General features: G+C 44.7%; 1 protein-coding gene across 2 annotated transcripts in view; it reads right to left on the bottom strand.

Annotated features, from left to right (window-relative positions):
* IFT46 (intraflagellar transport 46) overlaps positions 1-23,923 on the bottom strand; it is a 49,687-nt gene extending 25,764 nt beyond the window's left edge. For both annotated transcript variants that reach the window (XM_040325492.1, XM_040325493.1), the window contains exons 1-4: positions 23,760-23,923; positions 4,076-4,172; positions 3,909-3,982; positions 413-597 (exon numbers count right to left, since the gene is read on the bottom strand). In XM_040325492.1, the coding sequence (XP_040181426.1) occupies positions 413-597; positions 3,909-3,982; positions 4,076-4,172; positions 23,760-23,789 (386 nt within the window). In that variant the 5' untranslated portion in view covers positions 23,790-23,923. The remainder of the gene's footprint in view (positions 1-412; positions 598-3,908; positions 3,983-4,075; positions 4,173-23,759) is intronic.
* Positions 23,924-24,141: the final 218 nt, after the last annotated feature.

Below are 24,141 nucleotides of genomic sequence, written 5' to 3'. Positions count from 1 at the left end.
GGCAGCCACTAGTATACAACACTTCTGGTGTGTCAGATGTCGGGTCCCTCACTATGTACTGTGTTTCCGCCTTCCTCCAGGTCACTATGTCTTGTTGAGATGTAGGGGCCCATAGGGGGGTACCACAGCAAACTGCGGGTACCAGGTGGATACCAGTTGTAGCCATCGCTCCACAAGGGAATGAAGACTGGAGTCCCTGTACCCAGGACACGTGTGTATTGTTTTGCTTATTTTACAGGGTGCCTTTAGTTTCATTATGGTGAGTTGGTGACAGTTTTCTGTAACTTTTGCTCCCCATTTATTATAAAAGTAGGCAGCCATCTTGCAAAACCATCTTTTTGGCTAGTGGACTCCATTTACCAACCTTTTCTCCCTTTTTTATATTATCATAAAACTATACTCTTACACTTACCCTACATTTGAAATGCTATTTCCTTCCTCGTCTTCCTCGTCGTCATCATCGTCGTCGTCATCGTCATCATCATCATCATCTTCATCATCATCCTCATCGCCTGTATTGTCTAGATCTTCATCATCACTAAATTCGTGTTGAGAGCTGACACGAACCTCTCCAGGCTTATTAGCAGCTTTCCCTTTCTTTATGTTGAAAGAAGTATACAAGTGCATTAAAAAATAAACACAACAATAAAATTATTAACAGTATTTTAAGATAGATAGACTAAGGCTGGCCTCACACTTATGCAAATGAGATGCAGGTTTTCCCACATCCCAATTCACATGACAGGTGAGTGTGCCCAGCTCACAATGGAGTTGGTTCACACACCTCCGGGGCGGCCGTGGTCCACATGTGGAAAGGGTCCTGTGTGTCTTTGGTTCTGATTCAGGCAACATTTTGGACTTGATTCGCACCTGAATTGGTGAACGGGGATGCACCGGACCCCCTGCTGTGAGCCACGGCATGTGTGAACCCAGGCTAATACTTAATATTGTATTTATCAAATCAGACAATTTTCCAAATGTATTCATAAAATGCTTTTTGGGGAAAACAAAATCGACATATTCATATTGTCAAGCCAACCAAACTTTTAGTTTAAATCTAAACTAAATATGTTCTAGGTGCATCAAAACAAATCCTGCAAAGACCTTTAGGTAGATTCAGGTAGATTGAACTAAACTTGTGGCGGCGTAGCTTAGCGTGTTTAGGCTAGGCCGCCGTAAGTTAGCTAGGCAAGTACTTGATTCTCAAAGTACTTGCCTGCTAAGTTACGGCGGCGTAGCCTAAAGCGGGCGGGCATAAGGGCGCCTAATTCAAATGTGTCTAAGGGGGCGTGTTTTATGTTAATGGGGCTTGACCTTACATTTTTGACGTTTTTTTTAAACTGCGCATTTTTTCCCAGTGCGCATTGCGGCTAAGTACGCCGCACGGGCCTATTGATTTCGACGTGGACGTAAACGACGTAAATCCCTATTCACGGACGACTTACGCAAACAACGTAAAAATTTCGAAGCGGGAACGGCGGCCATACTTTAACATTACAATTCCATCTACAAGATGGAATAACTTTAGGCCTGATATTGCCTTACAGAAACGGCGTAAATGTACTGCGGCGGCCGGGCGTACGTTCGTGAATCGGCGTATCTACTAATTTACATTTTCTACGCCGACCGCAATGGAAGCGCCACCTAGCGGCCAGCCTCAATATTGCAACCTAAGATAGGACGGCGCAAGCCGTCCTATCTTAGATATGTTTAAGCGTATCTCTGTTTGAGAATACACTTAAACATAAGTCGGCGTAGATTCTGAGTTAGGTCGGCTTATCTACTGATAAGCCGGCCTAACTCTTTGTGAATCTACCTATTAGTTTTCTTTAGAAAGCAGCCACAGCCTGAGCAGAAAAGCCTGTCTTCGATAGCATGCTGCACCAAAGGACCTTTAGGCTTTGTGAGGGAAAGGAGGCATACACCCGCTCCCGCCTCCCATTCTTCGCTCCCCCCCTTTGAATAGCGGGCCATGCAAATATAAATCACAGACCCTACTGATGGCATGTCTGACATCGAAGCCCACACTGTAATTAGTCCAGCGCTACCTCTATGTCTGTGGATTGTGTGTTAATTCTGTCACCATGCCCACTCCAGAGCCGTTTGTGACTACTACTTCCCTTTTATTACTTTATTCTCCTGTGTTTATGTTTTAAACCACTGTATTGCATACAGTATATTAAAAACTTAATAAAAATTGTCAATTATAAAAAAAAAATTGTCTACACTGTTTAAAATCCAGTAATACACTGTCTCACCCTGTAATGCACATGCTCAGTTGCTCTCTATTTTACATCACTGTGCTGAATGTGGAGAGGCCGATCTGCTAAATGCGTAAAGATTTACAGCTTTTTCACTTGCTCTGGGCTTCAGCAAAATGGCGGTCTCCCACAAGAAGAAGCAGGAAAAATGCTGGAAACATTTTACAGCACAAACTAAGTTTGGTAGCATAAGTATTATTGTGGGATGTACGTTTCTTGCTAAAGAACATTTTTTGTTTTGGGCAACATTCCACTTTAAAGCGGAGTTCTGCCGAAATATTTTTATTTTTAAAGTCAGCAGCTACAAAAAGTGTAGCTGCTGACTTTTAATAATCGGACACTCACCTGTCCTACGGTCCAGCAATGCAGGCATACGAAGCCCCGCTCCTCTCCATGACACCGGCACTCCTGTGGGTGCCCGGCTGTGGTTTCACAGCCGGGCACGCACTATGCATACGCAAGCTGTGCTGCATGCTGTGATTGGCCTGGTAACCTTCTGGGACCTGTGACGTGCCCCAGAAGATTGCAGGGAGGGAGGGAGGGGGAAGAGGTGAAATTCCTTCCGGTACCGCGGAGCCCCGGGAAGAAGTGGGAGCTGAATGCCTCTAAAAAGAGGATATCCGCCCCCCCCCCCAAAATGACACGCTAAATGTGGCATGTCAGGGAGTCACCGTCACTTAAAGCAGAAGTTAAATTCTTGGGTGGAACTCCGCTTTAAAGCGGAACTAGATGCAATGATTAAACTGTTTGCCAAAACAGTTACATAGTTACATTCAGGGCAAGGCATGAATGGTAACTGTCACAGTTATAAACAATGGGCTAGATTCACGTAGGAGCGCGTATCTTTCTTCCGGCGTAGCGTATCCTTTTTACGCTACGCCTCCGCAACTTAGACGGGCAAGTGCAGTATTCACAAAGCACTTGCTCCGTAAGTTGCGGCGGCGTGGCGTAAATTGGCCGGCGTAAGCCCGCCTAATTCAAATGTGGAAGAGGTGGGCATGTTGTATGTAAATCAATCGTGACCCCACGTAAATTCCGCGCTTAAAGAACGGCGCATGCGCACGCATGCTCAGTATCACGTCAAATTTTTTCCCAAAGTTACGCCAGCTCAATGCCTGTGACGTGAACGTAACCTACGCACAGCCCCATTCACGTACAACTTACGTAAACGACGTAAGAAGATACGCTTGTGCCGATGTCCACTTTGCATTGGCTGCGCCTCATATAGCAGAGGTAACTTTACGCCGGACGAAAGCCTAAGGTAAACGGTGTAGCGGGCGCAAGTACGTTCGTGAATCGGCGTATCTACCTAATTTACATATTCAACGCGGAAATCAACAGAAGCACCACCTAGCGGCCAGCGTAAATATGCACCCCAAGATACGACGGCCTAGGAGACTTACGCCGCTCGTATCTTGCCCAAATCTATGCGTAACTGATTCTATGAATCAGGCACATAGATACGACGGCTCGGATTCGGAATTACGACGGCGTATGTGGAGATATGCCGTCGTAATTCCATCGTGAATCTGGCCCATTATATATAAGCTTGCATCTATGTTACTAACCTATAGAGTTTTTAAATTATGATGCAACGTAAAAACAGCCAGAAAACTTCCGTTTGCCATCATCACATTTAATAATTACCTTATTCATGTCATCACCTCCACGGCTGATTGGATGCATTATACCTTTCAATTTCCCAGATAAAAGTTTAGGAGCTGGTGAAATAACAGAAAATGATCAAAGATGGTAACAAGCCATCTTGCCTAAACAATTTCCATAATTCTCATTTTGTCCAAGCTTCTTCTCACCTGGTTTACGTGGAGTTGGAGAGTGAATACTAGCAACGTCCTCCGAGTCATTAATATCAAGGCTCTCGTCATATGGCTGGTTCTGGACAAGTTTTGTCTGAAATGAGTGCAAGAATAATATGAACTTCAACATATACCTCTAATTTTGTTTCAGGTGCAAAAAAATAAAAAACTCAGGTGCAATAAATATGTGATAACTCATTCATGGCAAGCATATACAATATAACATTTGAAAAATATATTAAAAATCCCACCTATCTCCCTTGGCCCTAAATGTAAAAGAAATAAGAGCTACACCAAGGGCACACAAGAGAAGAAAATCAGGTGAAAGTGGGAAATTTTTTTGGAAAAAAAGAAAGTAAGGCTAACTACCTATTTTTCCAATCATAATTCAGGATATCTAGTTGAAAGGCAGGTTGGATATAAACCAATGATTTAAAAAAAAAAGAAAGATTTTTATCAAGTTTATTTTAACAAAATGCTTTTGGCGTAACAATTAATGCAAAGATAGTTTTCTATTTCGGATACATTAATAATTTAGTCTATTCAGCATGAAATGGAGCTTAGTTATGTAGCATGAGGCTGTATATTCTGCAATATTAAAAATTTTGGTAAACTCCTTCAATGAATCCAAGCTCTGCAAGCTGAGATAACATGCACTGCATTTATGCATTCACACAATGTCACAGTAACCATGAGATAAAACAAAGTTTAGGAATATTCCTTTATCCTATCCTATCCCGCCAATGACAAATTGACGTCGGCAAACTGGCTGTAAAATCCTGACTGGACGTCATATGATGTCCTCAGGATTTTGAGCCGCTGCGCGCCCCCGGGGGCACGCATCGCGGCGATCGCTGTTGCAGGGTGTCATTCTGGCACCCCGCAACACCGATCAAGGTAAAGAGTCTCTCACGGAGACTCTTTACCACGTGATCAGCCGTGTCCAATCATGGCTGATCACGATGTAAATAGGAAAAGCCGGTAACCGGCTTTTCCTCACTCCCGTCTGTCAGACGCGAGTAGAGGAGAGCCGATCGGCTGCTCCTGTGACAGGGGGGGGGGGGTTTGTGCTGATTATCAGCACAGCCCCCCCGAGGATGCCCACTGGACCACCAGGGATTAAAAAAAAAAAAAAAAAAAAAGTATGCCACCCTAGACCACCAGGGATGAGAAGGACACAAAAAATGGATGCCAATCAGTGCCGCAATGGATGCCAATCTGTGCCCACAATTGGCATCACTGATTGGCAGGCATTGTTTGGCACTGATTGACATCCATTAGTACAACACATACGATAGGTGGCACGGATGGGCATAGTGCCAATCTATCAGTGCCCATCCATGCCGCCTATCAGTGCCCATCCATGCCGCCTATCCGTGCTCAGCCGTGCCGCCTATCCGTGCCCATCTGTGCCACCAATCCGTGCCCATCCATGCTGCCTATCCAAGCCCATCCATGCCACCTATCCGTGCCGCCTATCAGTGCCCATCTGTGCCGCATATTAGTGCCCATCAATGCCACATCAGTGCCACCTCATCGGTGCCCATCAGTGCCGCCTTATCAGTGCAGTACCATCAGTGCGCGTGGTCGATGCAGTGAAGTTACGACGTTCACGTCGAAACCAATGATGTCCTTGCGACGTTATTTGGAGCAATGCACTCTGGGATATTTTCCGGACGGCACATGCGCAGTACGTTTGGCGCGGGAACGCGCTTAATTTAAATGCTCCACGCCCCCTACCCGGCTAATTTGAATTAGGCGGGCTTGTGCCGGGTGATTTATGCTACGCTGCCGCAACTTTACAGGCAAGTTCTTTGTGAATAAAGCACTTGCCTGTAAAACTTGCAGCGGCATAACGTAAATACGTTACGCCCGCACAGTTTTACACCCAAATACGAGAATCTGGGCCATAGTGAGAATGAATAGGGCAGCTCAATGCTGGGCTCTTGGGGGAATTGGAAACCTTGTTTATACATATTCACTGCGCATTACCACTTCTCTTGCACCCTGAGGCCCCTTTCACACTGCTGCGACTTAAAACCTGCGATTTTACCATGATTTTGCTGTGATTTCAGGGAATGTCTGTGTAAACTTGAGGTCTATGGACCTCAACTCGAAAGTCAGACCAAAGTAGTACAGGGACTACTTTGAAGTCGGCACGACTTGAATTCGCACATATATGAATGTTTTTTTATTGGAAATCATGGGGAACGACTTGTCACGTGACTTTGCACTCCCAAGTCCCAGGACAAGTCGCACAAGTACGAAAGGGGCCTGAAAGTGATTCTGATTCAATATCTAAATGCAATTTATAACCTATGTTTGCTCAACAACTTCCTATGCATGCTAAAAACAGGTCCCCAACCTTAAAAAAAAAAAAAAAAAAGTAGTTATGCCCATACGTTGCACAGCATTTCATCATCATCTTATAAACTGTTCTCCTAGCCGACATCTATTGGCCAGATTCAGAAACAGTTACGCCGGCGTATCAGTAGATACGCCGTCGTAACTCTGAATCTACGCCGTCGTAAATTTAAGCGTATTCTGGAAACCATATAAGGCTTAAATTAGGCTAAGATACGAGCGTATCTTAGTGTGCATATTTACGCTGTCCGATAGGTGGCGCTTCCGTTGAGTTCGGCGTAGAATATGCAAATGACTAGATACGCCGATTCACGAATGTACGTGCACCCGTCGCAGTAAAGATACGCCGTTTACGTAAGGCGTTTTCCGGCGTAAAGTTATTCCAACAAATAGCTGGCCTAGCCAATGTTAAGTATGGCCGTCGTTCCCGCGTCGAAATTTGAAAATTTTACGTCGTTTGCGTAAGTCGTCCGTGAATGGGGCTGGACGTAATTTACGTTCACGTCGAAACCAATACGTCCTTGCGGCGTACTTTGGAGCAATGCACACTGGGATATGTACACGGACGGCGCATGCGCCGTTCGTAAAAAACGTCAATCACGTCAGGTCACATAACATTCACATAAATCACGCCCCCTCATTTGAATTAGGCGCACTTACGCCGGCCCCATTTACGCTACGCCGCCGTAACTTAGGAGGCAAGTGCTTTGTGAATACAGCACTTGCCTCTCTGACTTACTGCGGCGTAGCGTAAATACGATACGCTACGCTGCCACAAAGATGCGCCGGCTACCTGAATCCAGCTATATGTGTCCTGGCAGGAGACTAACTCTTCCCAACGCAAAAAAATTATCGTTTTATCTAGGGTTTTATGTTAATAAAATGAATACTTGTGGTATATAGGTCACCAAATAGTTATGTACAACTAATGACAACATTGAACATTGGTAGACGAAGATTTTCAACATGCCTCTACAGACAATTGTATTAGTCCATAAACAACACTACTAGCAAGAACCTGTTCCTACTAGCAAAGTCTACCTACGTCCTGCGATGCCTGACACTGCAGTTCCTGCCCTGTGTTAGCCGTCCATACCCCGTATGTTTATGCTCTGTATACCACTGTTGTATGGATAACCTTGTTTATTCCCTTTAAAAGGCTCTTTGTCAACAACATTTTTGAGAGAAAAGACAGATAATCATTGTTATTATCTTATGCATTAGTTTACTATGGTGAAACAAGAGACACCATTAGCACAACGTATGTAAAAAAAAAAAAAGGACACAGCCCCGCCACGTCCCCAAGGATGATCATAAGGAAGAATCAATTCACAAGAAAATGATCAGGTAAACCAAAAAGTGCTTTTCTTTAATATATTTTCTTGATTTTTCCAATATAACAAAATGCAGAAGTATAGAGGTTATACAGTTGTGTTCAAAATTATTCAACCCCCCAATGCTGTAAAGGGTTTTAGGGAATTTAGTGTACATTTGTAATTGTATTCAGAATTAAATCCTACAAGGACTTCTTAAATAACCATATGCAACTAAAATGACACCAATTGGTTTTGTAATACAGTAGTAAATGTTTATTTTGTGAATTCTTCATTTACACAATTATTCAACCCCTTAAAGACTACCACTCTGAAGAACAGAGGTTCATTGAAGTGTTATCAATCAGGTATTGAAAACACCTGTGGATGTCAGGGAGCAGCAATAAAGCCTAATAAGCACCAATTAGGCAGCTTTAAAATGACTGTGATACTCAGCTCCTTCTAGACATTTACTGGTGTGGTTACAAACATGGTGAGGTCAAGGGAATGGTCCAGGAAGACAAGAGAAGAGGTGATTACTCTTCACAGGAAGGGCAATGGCTATAAGAAGATTGCAAAGATGTTAAACATACCAAGAGACACCATAGGAAGCATCATTCGCAAATTCAAGCCAAAGGGCACTGTTGAAACGCAACCTGGTCGTGGCAGAAAGAAGATGCTGACTTCGACTGCTGAGCGCTACCTGAAGCGTAGAGTGGAGAAAAGTCCCCGTGTGACTGCTGAGGAACTGAGAAAAGATTTGTCAGATGTGGGTACTGAAGTTTCTGCTCAGACAATACGGCGCACACTGCGTAATGAAGGCCTCCATGCCAGAACTCCCAGGCACACCCCCTTGCTGTCTCCAAAGAATAAGAAGAGTCGACTGCAGTATGCCAAAAGTCATGTGGACAAACCACAGAAGTTTTGGGATTGTGTTCTGTGGACTGATGAAACAAAATTAGAACCGTTTGGGCCCATGGATCAACGCTATGTTTGGAGGAGGAAGAACAAGGCCTATGATGAAAAGAACACCTTGACTACTGTGAAGCATGGCGGGGGGTCAATCATGCTTTGGGGCTGTTTTGCTTCTGCAGGTACAGGGAAGCTTCAGCGTGTGCAAGGTACCACGAATTCTCTTTAGTACCAGGAGATCGTGGATAACAATGTGATGCAGTCCGTCACAAACCTGAGGCTTGGGAGACGTTGGACCTTTCAACAGGACAATGATCCCAAGCATACCTCCAAGTCCACTAGAGCATGGTTGCAGATTAAAGGCTGGAACATTTTGGAGTGGCCATCGCAGTCACCAGACTTAAATCCGATTGAGAACCTCTGGTGAGACTTAAAGAAAGCAGTTGCAGTGCGCAAGCCTAAGAATGTGACTGAACTGGAGGCTTTTGCCCATGACGAATGGGCGAAGATACCCGTAGATCGCTGCAAGACACTTGTGTCAAGCTATGCTTCAAGTTTAAAAGCTGTTATAACTGTAAAAGGATGTTGTACTAAGTACTAAGATTGAATGTCACTTGGGGGTTGAATAAAACTGATAATGATGTGAGCACAGAAAAGACATTTGTGGTTATTTCATTATAAATGTTATGTTATATTTGTCTGACCTACACGTGCCTCTTTGATTTAATTGTAAGCAGGATGACAGGATGATCAAAATCAATGTCAAACTTGGCAAAACAATCAATTTCAGTGGGGGTTGAATAATTTTGAATACAACTGTATAAAAGACATAGGCCCGGATTCACGTAGAATCGTGTATCTTTGTGCGGGCGTAACGTATCCTATTTACGTTACGCCTTCGCAACTTTGACAGGCAAGTGCCGTATTCTCAAACCAAAGTTGCGGCGGCATAGCGTAAATAGGCCGGCGTAAGCCCGCCTAATTCAAATGTGGTAGATGTGGGCGTGTGTTATTTAAATTTAATGTGACCCCACGTAAATTACGCTTTTTACGAACGGCGCATGCGCCGTCCGTGAAAGTAACCCAGTGCGCATGCACCAAATTAACCCGCAAGAAGCCAATGCTTTCGACGTGAACGTAAATGACGCCCAGCCCTATTCGCGAACGACTTACGCAAACGACGTAACATTTTCAAAATTCAACGCGGGAACGACGTCCATACTTAACATTGGTACGCCGCATGTACGCCTCATATACCAGGTGTAACTTTAAGCCGGGAAAAGCCTAATGTAAACGGCGTATCTGTACTGCGTCGGCCGGACGTACGTTCGTGAATTGGTGTATCTAGCTGATTTACATATTTCTAGGTGTAAATCAGCGTACAGGGAGTGCAGAATTATTAGGCAAATGAGTATTTTGACCACATCATCCTCTTTATGCATGTTGTCTTACTCCAAGCTGTATAGGCTCGAAAGCCTACTACCAATTAAGCATATTAGGTGATGTGCATCTCTGTAATGAGAAGGTGTGTGGTCTAATGATATCAACACTCTATATCAGGTGTGCATAATTATTAGTCAACTTCCTTTCCTTTGGCAAAATGGGTCAAAAGAAGGACTTGACAGGCTCAGAAAAGTCCAAAATAGAGAGATATCTTGCAGAGGGATGCAGCACTCTTAAAATCGCAAAGCTTCTGAAGCGCGATCATCAAACAATCAAGCGTTTCATTCAAAATAGTCAACAGGGTCGCAAGAAGCGTGTGGAAAACCCAAGGCGCAAAATAACTGCCCATGAACTGAGAAAAGTCAAGCGTGCAGCTGCCAAGATGCCACTTGCCACCAGTTTGGCCATATTTCAGAGCTGCAACATCACTGGAGTGCCCAAAAGCACAAGGTGTGCAATACTCAGAGACATGGCCAAGGTAAGAAAGGCTGAAAGACGACCACCACTGAACAAGACACACAAGCTGAAACGTCAAGACTGGGCCAAGAAATATCTCAAGATTGATTTTTCTAAGGTTTTATGGACTGCTGAAATGAGAGTGAGTCTTGATGGGCCAGACGGATGGGCCCGTGGCTGGATTGGTAAAGGGCAGAGAGCTCCAGTCCGACTCAGACACCAGCAAGGTGGTGGCGGAGTACTGGTTTGGGCTGGTATCATCAAAGATGAGCTTGTGGGGCCTTTTTGGGTTGAGGATGGAGTCAAGCTCAACTCCCAGTCATACTGCCAGTTTCTGGAAGACACCTTCTTCAAGCAGTGGTACAGGAAGAAGTCTGCATCCTTCAAGAAAAACATGATTTTCATGCAGGACAATGCTCCATCACACGCGTCCAAGTACTCCACAGCGTGGCTGGCAAGAAAGGGTATAAAAGAAGAAAAACTAATGACATGGCCTCCTTGTTCACCTGATCTGAACCCCATTGAGAACCTGTGGTCCATCATCAAATGTGAGATTTACAAGGAGGGAAAACAGTACACCTCTCTGAACAGTGTCTGGGAGGCTGTGGTTGCTGCTGCACGAAATGTTGATGGTGAACAGATCAAAACACTGACAGAATCCATGGATGGCAGGCTTTTGAGTGTCCTTGCAAAGAAAGGTGGCTATATTGGTCACTGATTTGTTTTTGTTTTGTTTTTGAATGTCAGAAATGTATATTTGTGAATGTTGAGATGTTATATTGGTTTCACTGGTAAAAATAAATAATTGAAATGGGTATATATTATTTTTTTGTTAAGTTGCCTAATAATTATGCACAGTAATAGTCACCGGCACACACAGATATCCCCCTAAAATAGCTAAAACTAAAAACAAACTAAAAACTACTTCCAAAAATATTCAGCTTTGATATTAATGAGTTTTTTGGGTTCATTGAGAACATGGTTGTTGTTCAATAATAAAATTAATCCTCAAAAATACAACTTGCCTAATAATTCTGCACTCCCTGTACATGCCCCTAGCGGCCAGCGTAAATATGCAGTTAAGATACGACGGCGTAAGAGACTTACGCCGGTCGGATCTAATACAAATCTATGCGTAACTGATTCTAAGAATCAGGCGCATAAATACGACGGCACAGACTCAGAGTTACGACGGCGTATCTGGAGATGCGCCGGCGTAACTCGTACGTGAATCTGGGCCATAGTGCAGTATAACAGTTTTGGTAGTAGAATAGTACATTTTTATTGAGATTTATACATTGAACCAAAAAGAGCGACAAACCGAGGGAAAAAGAACAATGACTGAGGGGGAAAGAATGAAGACTAGAGATGGGAAGGCCTGGAAAAAGAACAGAAAAAATTGTGGGGAAAAAAAAAATTGTGAAAAAAAAAAAAGGTTTTCAATTTTTTTTACAAAGCCGATATGTTTTTTTTCCCGGAAAAAAAATAAAATAAGTGTGTGGAATATGTTTATTTACAATGCTATATAATAGATCTATGACAGTATTAAAAGTTTGGTTTGGGGCCGAGCATGGGGGCCAGGGGTGATGGGGTTTATTTATTTATTTATTCTTCCCTCTCAATGCGGGCTTGGGTTGTATGTTGTTTTTGTTGTTTGTATATAAAAGAAATAAAAAGATGATTTGATTAAAAAAAAAAAAAAAACGTTTGGCTTAAAATAAATAAATAAACCTGTAATACTTACCTGCTCTGTACAATGGTTTTGCACAGAGCAGTGTAGGAAAAATGATCCGCACTCCGGTTGTTGCTCTTTAAAAAAATCTTTATTTTTATTGACAAGCCACAGTGAACAAACGCAGATGAAAACAGTTGACACGTTTCAGCCTATAAGGCTGCACAAAGTAGCCCTGAGCCTCCTCTCTTTGGGTCCCCCGCTGGCGCTTCTGGCTCCGCCCCCATAACCAGTTCCCCCAATAGCATACCGCTTGCTATGGGGCCATTGGTGCGTGCTCGTTCCCGAGTCCTGCTCTATGCGTTCATAAGACAAATAGAGCTGTGGCTTGGCCCTTCCCCCGATCTCTCCTCATTGTCTCAATGAGCATATGGCTCCTCCTGCTGTCTCAGCCAATCAGGAGAAGGAGTCCTAGGACAGCTGAGGCTCTTTTGTACATCGCTGGAACAGGAGAGTATTGAGGGAGGGCTGAGGAGGGAGCAGCACACAAGGTTTTTATCTTCATGCATAGAATGCATGAAGGTAAAAAACACTTCAGCCTTTATAACCACTTTAATGAAAGATTTGTAAAAATGTACGTAAAGTCTTAAATTATTGCAAGTTCACTCAGATGAAGACAAGCAAATACTGGAATACAATTCAAGTAACACTGTACTTCTCAACGCTTTTCTCAAACAAAAGAAATATGCATTTCTGCCACTAGGGGGCACTCCAGGGAAAAGGCTCCGGTTTAGTATACTTGTGGGCTCCATATTGTATCTCCTATAGTTGGGTGATTTTTGGGATACCGTAGATATATAGGGCAAATTTGTCTGACAAATTACTGTATTTTTCGCTCCATAAGACGCACTTTTTCCCCCAAAAAAATCGGGGGTAATGTCTTTGTGTCTTTTAATGCGAATATTGACCAGGCCCACAAACCCCATTAGTACACCATTTGGTTCAGAATATTTTTTTTCTTGTTTTCCTCCTCTAAAACATAGGTGTGTCTTATGGTCTGGTGTGCCTTATGGAGCAAAAAATATGGTAGTTTACCTTTAAAATAAGTTAACCCTATTAATGTTCTCCACTATCACAGCATAATGTTTACCTATAGTCTGGCCAATAAATTGTTTTTTTTCCTCCTCTCAGTTAGACCCCTTTCACACTCACAGCGCTCCCGCGTTAGCGGTAAAGCGCCACTAGTTTTAGCAGTGCTTTACTGTCGTTTTAGAATGCGCTTTTCGGCTACTACGGGCACTTTTATCCCCTGCTAGCGGCGAAGGAAAGGTTAAATGCACCCGAAAAGCGCTGCTGCCGAATCGCTTTACAGGTGCTTCTGCAGCGGTGCCAACTGATTTAAATGTGCAGGGATGGTGGAGGAGCAGTGCAAACACCGCTCCTAAAGCGCTCCAAGAATGCTGCTTGTGGGACTTATTCTAACATCCTGCAAGCGCACCGCTCCAGTATGAAAGCACTAAGGCTCTCACAGTGGGCTGCAGGGGAGGCTCTTTTCAGGTACTTTACAGGCGCTATTTTTAGCCATTTAGCGGCCTGAAAAACACCTGCAGTGTGAAAGGGGTCTAAAATGGAGAGACCAACATCTAGAGTAAGAGCCGTTTCACACTGGGGCGACCTGGGATCTGACTTCAAATTGCCCCAAGTCGCGCGGTCGAGAAAATTAATGGAAGTGAATGGGACCCGTCTTAATGTACACTACTGAAGTCGCTCCGACTTCAGAAAAGGTTCCTGTACTACAGGGTTTGACAAATTTGCTTGGAATCTAGGAGCCAGCTAAAAAAGTTAGGAGCCAGAAAACGCACCCCGCCCCGACAAGCTTGCGCACAGAAGCGAACACATACGTGAGCAGCACCCGTATATGTAAACGGTGTTCAAACCACACATGTGAGGTATCGCGATTGGTAGAGCGAGAGCAATAATTCTAGCCCTAGACCTCCTCTGTAACTCAAAACATGCAACCTGTAGATTTTTTTAAACGTCGCCTATGAAGATTTTAAAGGGTAAAAGTTTGTGGGCATTCCACGAGCGGACGGAATTTTGAAGCGTGACATGTTGGGTATGAATTTACTCGGCGTAACATTATCTTTCATAATATTAAAAAAAAATGGGGATATCTTTACTGTTGTCTTATTTTTTAATTAATAAAAAAGTGTAATTTTTTCCCCAAAAAATTTTGCTTGTAAGACCGCTGCGCAAATACAGCGTGACAGAAAGTATTGCAACGATCGCCATTTTATTCTCTAGGGTGTTAGGATAAAAAATATATATAATGTTTGGGGGTTCTAATTAGAGGGAAGAAGATGGCAGTGAAAATAGTGAAAAATGACATTAGAATTGCTGCTTAACTTGTAATACCAACGGCCACCACCAGATGGCGCCAGCTCACACAAGGAAGAGCTGGGGACTTCACAAAAAAAAAATGTATTTTTTTTTTGCCCACCTTCCAAGCCAAGTCGCCAGGATGCTATTTCTAGTCACCATGGCGACCTGGATTTGTCGAGCCCTGCTGTACTACTTCAATCCGACTTGTAGGCAACTTGTACCCATTGATTTCAATGAAAGTCGCCTCAGAAGTTGGATCACTGTCTTAACTGAAGCAACAATACAGGAAGATAACATACATTTCTCAGGCACACCCCTCCCTCCCCCCGAGCTTATTGTTGTTTGATTGGCCACTGGAAAGCCTCCTGTCCTAGAGGCGACTTGAAGTTGCCTTATAAGTTGCCTGATGATTTATACTCAAGTTGTGTCCAAGTTGCCTCCCAAAGTCATGCTAGAAGTCGTGTTGCCCCTGTGTGAATGGGCTCTTAGGAAACATTCCCACAGTGCAATTTCTGCTGAGAGTAAAGCTACAATTTGCAAATATTGTGAGAAAAAATATTATTTTCCAAATGCTACAAGGATGACAAAACACATTTTGGCATGCCAGAGGTGTCCTAAAGACATTCAGCCCTCATTCCCACCTGTGCGATTTGTCATGCAAATTTGATAGTTACAAATCTCATGAGAAGTTGCACCTCATCACCGGTAATGGAACCAGGGCTGTGGAGTCGGAGTCGGAGTCGAGGAGTCGGAGTCGGGGGAAATTTTGGGTACCTGGAGTCGGAGTCGGCAAACAATGCACCGACTCCGACTCCTACTAAATTTAGATTGGAATAAAAAAAAAAAAAAGCAAGTTTAAATGTCCCAATTCACAAAAAGTTATAATTAATGACTTCTCTACTGTAAGAATAAAGACCAATGCATGCAGTGCCTCACGTAACCGCAAAACGAACACGTTAAGTGACCGTGAAGAAGCATGCTTTTCATGTGCTTCACTATATGGCACGCAACGCACAATTAGGAGCTGCAATACTTATACTTTCCATAGTGTTGTGTTCTGCTCTTACAGGGAACGCATGTTAGAGAACCAGTAAGTGTCCAAATAAAAAAATTCCAACAGGAGTTTTATAAAGCACTAAAAGAAGTTGAAAAGTATGATCGCTCATCAAAACTTACTGTTGAAGAAGCCATCCTTGTTTATCCAGAGATCGTTAGTGATGTGGCCAGAATACTTACTGCAATGCCACCCACCCAAGTCAGTGTCGAAAGATTATTTTCAGCCCTAAAAATAATAAAGTCTGACTTAAGAGCCTCTATGAAAGAGGATCTGGCAGAGGCAATTCTCTTACTTAGAACTCTACATTGAATTGATTTGCATTTGCTAAGCCTAGAACTACATTTCAAGATTAATATAAACCATTTCTAGGTTTTACAGATTTTGTTTTTGGTTCATTATAGATAAGCTTTGTTTTTGTTCTAAAACAACCAAATAATGTGGTTTGTATTTTTGAACTGGTAAAGATCCTGTTCCTGATGTTTATGCCTGCTGCTACTATCCAGTCACTTGATTGTTTTCATTGTGTTTGTCTTTTGCTTAAACTGTGCAATACAGTAGACTGTTGGCTTCCCAGCCAGTAGTCCTGTGGTAGGTTGCGTTTCTTTCCCTCAAGGAATGTATAAAATACATTCGCATATTAATACAGAGGAGTCGGAGTCGGAGTCGGAAGTACATAAAACTGAGGAGTCGGAGTCGGAGTCAGAACATTTATCTACCGACTCCACAGCCCTGAATGGAACTGTTCAAATTGCCGCAACTCATGTCTCAGCGACTTCAAAAAGGGTTCCTGTACTACTTTCCGCTTTAATTGCGACTTGCATAGACTTCGGTCAAACAAAGTTGAAAGCCATGTAATCAAAAGGTGAAAATCACACTGAAATGCGGCTTTGAAATCGTACTAAAGTAGTGCGATTTCAAAGCCGCACTGGTGTGAATGAGGGTTAAAAAAATGTAATGAAATGACGAGGACCATAAGGAAAGTGCAAGTAGCTTTTCCCTCCAGTGTTTTCATTCCAGAAACACTCTTTCTGCTGCTTCTGGATCATCATAAAGCATTTTCTAACCAGCAGCATATATTGTGCCTTCTGTTTCCTTTTCTCCAATTTCTCAAAAAATTAAACCTCGCTATGAGGCGTAAATATTGAGGTTGACCTTACACCCCCCAATGTCCATATCTTACATAATGCCAGTTACTTATCTTTTTATTTGCTATTGGTGAGAGCTGCACGATTCTGGTCAAAATGAGAATCACGATTCTTTCGCTAGACTAAAGATCACGATTCTCTCACGATTCTCGAAAACTGAATGCCAGAACCCCCCCCCCCCCCCAAATAAATAAATAAATAAATAAACCTGTGATTTATCTGAAAATACGAATATATAAAAAACAGACCAGTGATATGTCTATAATGTTAAAGACCATATTACTCCTATGAAAAAAGCAGAATCAAACTTTGATTCTGCTTTTTTTTCGTAGTAGTTATATGGTCTTTAACATTATTGACATATCACTGGTGTTTTTTATACATCAGAAGCAGTACCGCCGGCAACCATTGTGTGGCGCATGGATACACACAGTTGTACAGAACTGTGAGAAAGAATACATCAGAAGCAGTACCGCCGGCAACCATTGGGTGGCGCATGGATCCATCCAGCGGCGCAGGCTGCTGACGTCGGTTCCGATATCGGTGCCATTTGCGTTCCACGCTGGTTACGTGGAACGGGCAGTGAGAAGAAAATCGGTGGTCATCCAAAATGGAGATCGCGGGGGGGGGGGGTGAATCGAGATCGCGATTCTCTCTGCGATTAATCGTGCAGCTCTATATTGGTCCTAAGGGGCAAATCTGATTATTTGTTATGCTTGTGGTTTTTTGCTTTTTTTTGTTGCTTTTGAGGGAAAGTGGGGGTGGTTACCAGTTCTCATGTATAGGTGAAATGTTCTGATCATATCCACTTCAGTTCCAGAAGATTTACACCACCTTCATGACCAGGCAATTTTTTGCGATACGGCACTGTGTAACTTTAACTGACAATTGCGCGGTCGCGCAAAGCTGTACCCACGTAAAATATATGTCCTTTCTTTTCCCCCACAAATAGCGCTCTTTTGGTGGTATTTGATCACCTCTGTGGTTTTTATTCTTTGCGCTATAAGCATAAATTTTTTAAAAAAAAAAACGACAATTTTGAAAAAAAAATATATATAGTTTACTTTGTACTATAAAACATATCCCATAAAAAATTTAAATCAAATTTCTTCATCAATTTAGGCCAATATGTATTCCGCTAAAAAATAAAATCCCAAAAAACGTATATTGATAAGTTTGCGCAAAAGTTATAGCATCTACAAAATTATGGGATACATTTATGGAATTTTTATTCATCAATTTTTTTTCTAATACTAATAGCGGCGATCAGCGACTTACAGCGGGACTGCGAGATTGCGCCAAGCAAATTGGACACTAACTGACACTAACTAACATGAAACTGGTGGTAGAGGAAGAAAGCGGCTGCGGAGCAGAGCCCCATAAGCTGATGTTTCCTCTACAGCGCCGGCTTTGCCACAGGAGTCTATGGCAAAGTTCAGCTAACCCGCAGGATAGACACAGGTGCACTACGCTGCACCCGCGGTGTGGGTAAACCGCAGCACATCAGTTGAAAGCAGTCTTAGGCCCTTTTCACATTAACAGCCTGACCAAATGGGACCCTCAATTCATCCTCTACAGAGCGACAGATGTCCATTTACGCTTGCCTACCTCCAATCCAAAAAACAGAAGGGAATTTGTCCCCTTCCATCTGGGCAGATCGGAGGGCCCATAGAGTAGCCGTGACCTGTCATCCGCACGCCCTTGCTCATTGTGGCCCGCGACTGTTTACCAAGTTGCTTAAGTGGCCCTCGCTATTCAAAAGGTTGGACACCCCTGCACTATACTAATGACACTGGTTGCAAAAGGGTTAACATCAGGGGCAATTTAAAAGGGGTAACTGTGTGCGCCTAGCTTGTGTTTCAGTGTATTGGGGAGGTGCTTTTACTAGTGGAAGGCGTGGATTGGTGTTTCTGCTTTACAGGAACACAGGATCCACGTCTTCTGTACTGACAGGCAGATCGGTGTTCTGCCTGTGTACTTAACGATCAGTGGGTACTGGTGGATATTGGGTCCGTGGGACCCACGGATCAGCTCCTGCTGTGTAGAACGACAGCAGGAGCGAGCCGCCGGCGGCACACACTCGTGACAATACCTGGAAGTGCATGATTGTGTATATACGAGGGGGTGCTGATAAGTATTAAGCCTTTCCCAGAAATGTTTTTGCTAGAAAGCTGTAAATTGCAGGGTGTACTGGCCAATTTGTCTATATTCAATGGTGCAAAAATCATTTATTTATCTTTCTTCGAAAGGTCCAATGTGAACATGTAACAACAAAAACCTGGGGAATGCCCAGGGAAAAACCAAGCCTACTTACCGACCAGCTAGCAGACAACCAATTAACCTGTCTAACACTATGCGTTAAAAACAGGGGTCTAGTCCGCACGCATTTGCAAACGCATGCGTGAGCCACAGAGCCGCGCCAAGGCACCCTGTAATATCTGTGGTCCTAACACTAAACAATGAGTGTCCCCACAGTGGAGGCACATGCATTTTAATGGATAGATAGGGGCAGGTGGACTGAAGGGAAGCCACCCCTCCTTAAAAGGTACAAGAGCACACCAAACACCCAGCATATAGCACAATGGCTGCAAAGGTGTTGGTGCACTGCTGGACACTACAAGCACCATAGGTGAAACACAAACATGTCCACCGCCCCCATCTATAGCTGGCTATCGCAGTAAGTAGCATTGGAAGGCTAAAACAGATAACATGGCAGCACCTCCAGAAAAATACAATGCAGAAGAGTATATAGGACCAGAATCAAGTTCCTGTTTCTCCATGGGAAAGGTGCGACGCAGATCCATGATTAAATGTCACAAACTTTGGGTGGCAGTGGCCCTTTATATGAAACAGTTAAACGTTGGGTTGTCAATTTTAAAACTGGCCATTTCGGTCTTGAAAGTGAGAAACCCAGTGGAAGGCCCGTTTCTGTCTCTGTGCCTGCAAATGTGAAAGCCGTCAACGACATGATCATAGAGGACCGCCGAATATCAGCCAAAAGTATTGCTACATATCTGGGAATATCATGTGAGAGGGTTGGTGCCATTATCCACAACCACTTGTAAATGAGAAAACTTGCAGCAAAGTGGATCCCAAAACTTTTGACAACCGAACAAGAGGAAATGTGTGGAGACATCAGTGGCTGTTTTGCAACATTTTGCAAGTAGTGAGTCAGATTTCCTGGACAAACTGGTAACTGGTGATGAGACATGGATCTAATGTTATGACCCTGAGACAAAGGAACATTCTTAGGCAGGGGTGGCAAACTCAATTTCATCGTGGGCCGCATCAGCATTATGATTGCCCTCAAAAGGGCCAGTTGTATCTGCAAGATGTCAAGAGCCACCCCACCATCAGAAGTTGAATCCCCCACTCTCCCTTACATCACAGTGCACCCCCTTTCCTTATGCTGCTGCTGGGAAGAAGCTGGATGCATTGCTTAACCACTTAAGACGTGGACCAATACGCAGGTTAAGGACCTGGCCCCTTTTTGCGATTCGGCACTGCGTCGCTTTAACTGACAATTGCGCGGTCGTGCGACGTGGCTCCCAAACAAAATGACGTCCTTTTTTTTCCCACAAATAGAGCTTTCTTTTGGTGGTATTTGATCACCTCTGCGGTTTTTATTTTTTGCGCTATAAACAAAAATAGAGCCACAATTTTGAAAAAAAAACAATATTTTTTACTTTTTCCTATAATAAATATTCCCCAAAAATATATAAAAATATGAAAATATATTCCCCAAAAATATATAAAAAAAAACATTTTTTTTCCTCAGTTAAGGCCGATACGTATTCTTCTACTTATTTTTGGTAAAAAATAAATAAATAAATAAATCGCAAGAAGCGTTAATTGATTGGTTTGCGCAAAAGTTATAGCGTCTACAAAATAGGGGATAGTTTTATGGCATTTTTATTAATATTTTTTTTTTTTACTAGTAATGGTGGCGATCAGCAATTTTTTTCGTGACTGCGACCTTATTGCGGACACATCGGACACTTTTGACACATTTTTGGCACCATTGTCATTTTAACAGCGAAAAGTGCTATAAAAATTCACTGATAACTGTGAAAATGACAATGGCAGTGAAGGGGTTACTGTAGGGGAGCAGGGCTGGACGTGTGACGTCACTGATCGTCGTTCCCTATATCAGGGAACAGACGATCGGTGACACTGCCACAGAGAAGAACGGGGAAGGTGTGTTTACACTCACCTCTCCCCGTTCTCCAGCTCCTGTGACCGATCGCGGGACACCGGCGGCGATTGGGTCCGCGGGCCCCGTGGTCACGGAGCTTCGGACCAGCGCGCGCGTGTGACCCAAAGCAGCAAGTAAAGGTCTGGAGTAGGACCAGAGGAGGACTGGAGCTTTCCTGCAGCTGCAAGAGAGGTGTGAGGGCCACATGAAATGGCCTGGAGGGCTGGATTCAGCTTGGGGGCCTTGTGTTTGACACCTGTGGTCTAAGGAATGGAGGCACAGTGGTTCCCCCAGGCCAAAGAAGTTCTGTGTGCAAAGATCAGCGCAGAAGCAAATGGCAACAGTTTTTTTGGGAAAAGAAGGGAGTTCCGCTGGTGGACCATCTCCAAAAGGTTTCAACCATCAATGCAACATATTACTGTGCTTTATTGACGAAGTTGAGGCAAAATATCAAGGAAAAACTTAGTGGAGAGCTCTCCAAAAGGTGTCATCCTGTTGCATGACATTGCCTCGTCACACACTGCAGGTAAAACAATGGAAAAACTGACCACCTTAGGCTTTCAAGTGATGCCCCATACACCCTATTTGCCCGACCTGGCTCCTTCTAACTACCATCTGTTCACCAATATCAAAAAACACCTAAAGGGACAACGATTTGGGAGTGTTCCGGAGGCAACAAATGCTGCAAATGAGCGGTTACACCAACAGTCGGAAGAATTACATTTGCACTTGCAGGACAGATGTCACAAGGGCATTGACTTCCTGGGGGAATATGTAGAATAGTGTGGCAGTTACAGCTTCCTATCTCAATTGTATCTGGGTAAGGCTCAATACTTATCACCACCCCCTCGTATACGTGATTCTGCGCAGCGCAGCCGCCCAGTAGCAGTAAATGTGCTCTGGGGTGGTCAGACAGTGGTTATATTGGACAGTCCTTGGTTTTCCATTTGTAATAAAAAAAAAAAATTATATATATGATTTTGAAAAGCAAGTTTTGTTTATTTATTGAATAAGCATTACTTTTATTTCAAGCATAATACTTTATATACATTTCACCTTCCCAGTGTAACAAAACGACTTTCAATTTGTAAAACTCCTGCACACTCACATAATTACAATTTTTTTTTTTTTTATGGAAACATTAGGGACATTTTTTTTTCCTCTCGTGGTTTCAAATTTTCCAGAATTTTTACATCTCTAAGGCTGCATTCACACCTAGGTGTACAAAATCGCGGCGTTTTGTCCCGCGAATTGCAGCGACAAATTGCGACGTTTTGTACCGTGATTTGCGGCAACAAAACGCCACGATTGTGAATGCAGCCTCACCCCCTCTATGGAGATGGTTCACATGTCCTATGCCGAACGCCGAAAGCCGCCTGAAAAAAAGGTCCGGGACTTTTTTTCAGGCGGCAGGCGTTCGGCGTGGAGATGTGAACCATCTCCATAGAGGGCAATGTGTTTTCATCCCTCCAGCGTCTCGGGGCTGCTGCGGCGTTACACTACAGGCGACAAAACGCCTAGGTGTGAATGGGGGCTAACAAAGACAGAGAAGAAAAGAGTGATGACCATGGAGGGAAAAAAATACGACCAAGGAGGGAAGAATGAAGATCGACAGGGAAACAGAGATGAACGAGAAGGAACAGACGGCCAAGGGAGAAAGAACGATGGCTAAGGGGGGAAAGAGCGACGACCAATTGAGAAAAAAAAAACGACGGCCGAGGAGGGAAAAAATAACGATCGAGGAGGTAAGAAAGTAGATCAACAGAGAAAGAGAGACGAACGAAAAGGGAAGAGAGATGATCGAGGGGAGAAAAATAAATAAAAAATGGATAACCAAGGGGGAAAGAACGGCGGCCGAGGGGGAAAGAACGGCGGCCAGGGGGGGAAAGAACGGCGGCCAGGGGGGGGAAAGAACGGCGGCCGGGGGGGGGAAAGAACGGCGGCCGGGGGGGGAAAGAACGGCGGCCGGGGGGGAAAGAACGGCGGCCAGGGGGGGAAAGAACGGCGGCCAGGGGGGGGAAAGAACGGCGGCCGGGGGGGGGAAAGAACGGCGGCCGGGGGGGGGGAAAGAACGGCGGCCGGGGGGGGAAAGAACGGCGGCCGGGGGGGGAAAGAACGGCGGCCGGGGGGGAAAGAACCGTGGCCGGGGGGAAAAGAAGAACGGCTACCGGCGGCCGGGGGGGAAGAATGGCTGCTGGGGGGGGGGGGAAAGAACCGCTGCCGGGGGGAAAGAACGGCGGCCGGGGGGGGAATGGCGGCTGGGGGGGGGAAGAAGAATGGCGGCCGGGGGGGGGGAGAAGAATGGCGGCCGGGGGGGAAGAACGACGGCCGGGGGGGAGAGAATGTCGGCCAAGGGGAAAAGAATGGCGGCCGAGGGGGAAAGAACGGCGGCCGGGGGGGGGGGGAAAGAACGGCGGCCGGGGGGGGGGGGAAGAACGGCGGCCGAGGGGGGGGGGAATGGCGGCCAGGGGGAAGAACGACGGCCGGGGGGGGGGGGGAAGAACGACGGCCGGGGGGGGGGGAAGAACGACGGCCGGGGGGGGGCTAGAACGACGGCCGGGGGGGCTAGAACGACGGCCGGGGGGGGGGGGGGGGGAGAATGCTGACCGAGGGGGAAAGAAGGTAAACTGAGAGAGGAAGGACCGTCCCTCCAGTGACTGCTATGCAAACAAGACTTGCTCCTCTCTCCCATAGCTCAGTATGGGGTGTCACCATCCTATCCTGTAATCGCTGTAGAATTACCTGCAGCCCCTCTGGGTCCTCCTTGTCCATCCCGCCCGCCTCGTACAGGTAAGGCGGCTCACAGGTTGCCGCAGTCACAGTCCTCTATCAGGTCGCCGACCAATCACTATGGAGACCACGGATGCTACACAAGGGAAAAGATGGCCGGAAGTGACGTTGCGGATGAGGAGGGCGGCGTGATGCTATGTGACACATTCGTCTCCTCTTCTTCTGTATCCAATCAAAAGCTGTACCTGTGTCTACCTACATACTCACTGGGCATGCGCCATTCCCTTTACTTTGTTGCAAGTAGCAGCCAGCCAGGGTGCGGGGAGAATAGACTGAACAGCGAACGTACAGAAATGAGTTCTGTGTGCCCGCCGGACAACTTTACTATGTAACA

This window comes from Rana temporaria, chromosome 10 (genome assembly GCF_905171775.1).
Source record: "Rana temporaria chromosome 10, aRanTem1.1, whole genome shotgun sequence".
In the NCBI taxonomy this organism is placed as follows: domain Eukaryota; kingdom Metazoa; phylum Chordata; class Amphibia; order Anura; family Ranidae; genus Rana; species Rana temporaria.
The sequence above is the reverse complement of the archived record's forward strand: the minus strand, read 5'-3'. Positions and strand labels throughout refer to the sequence as shown.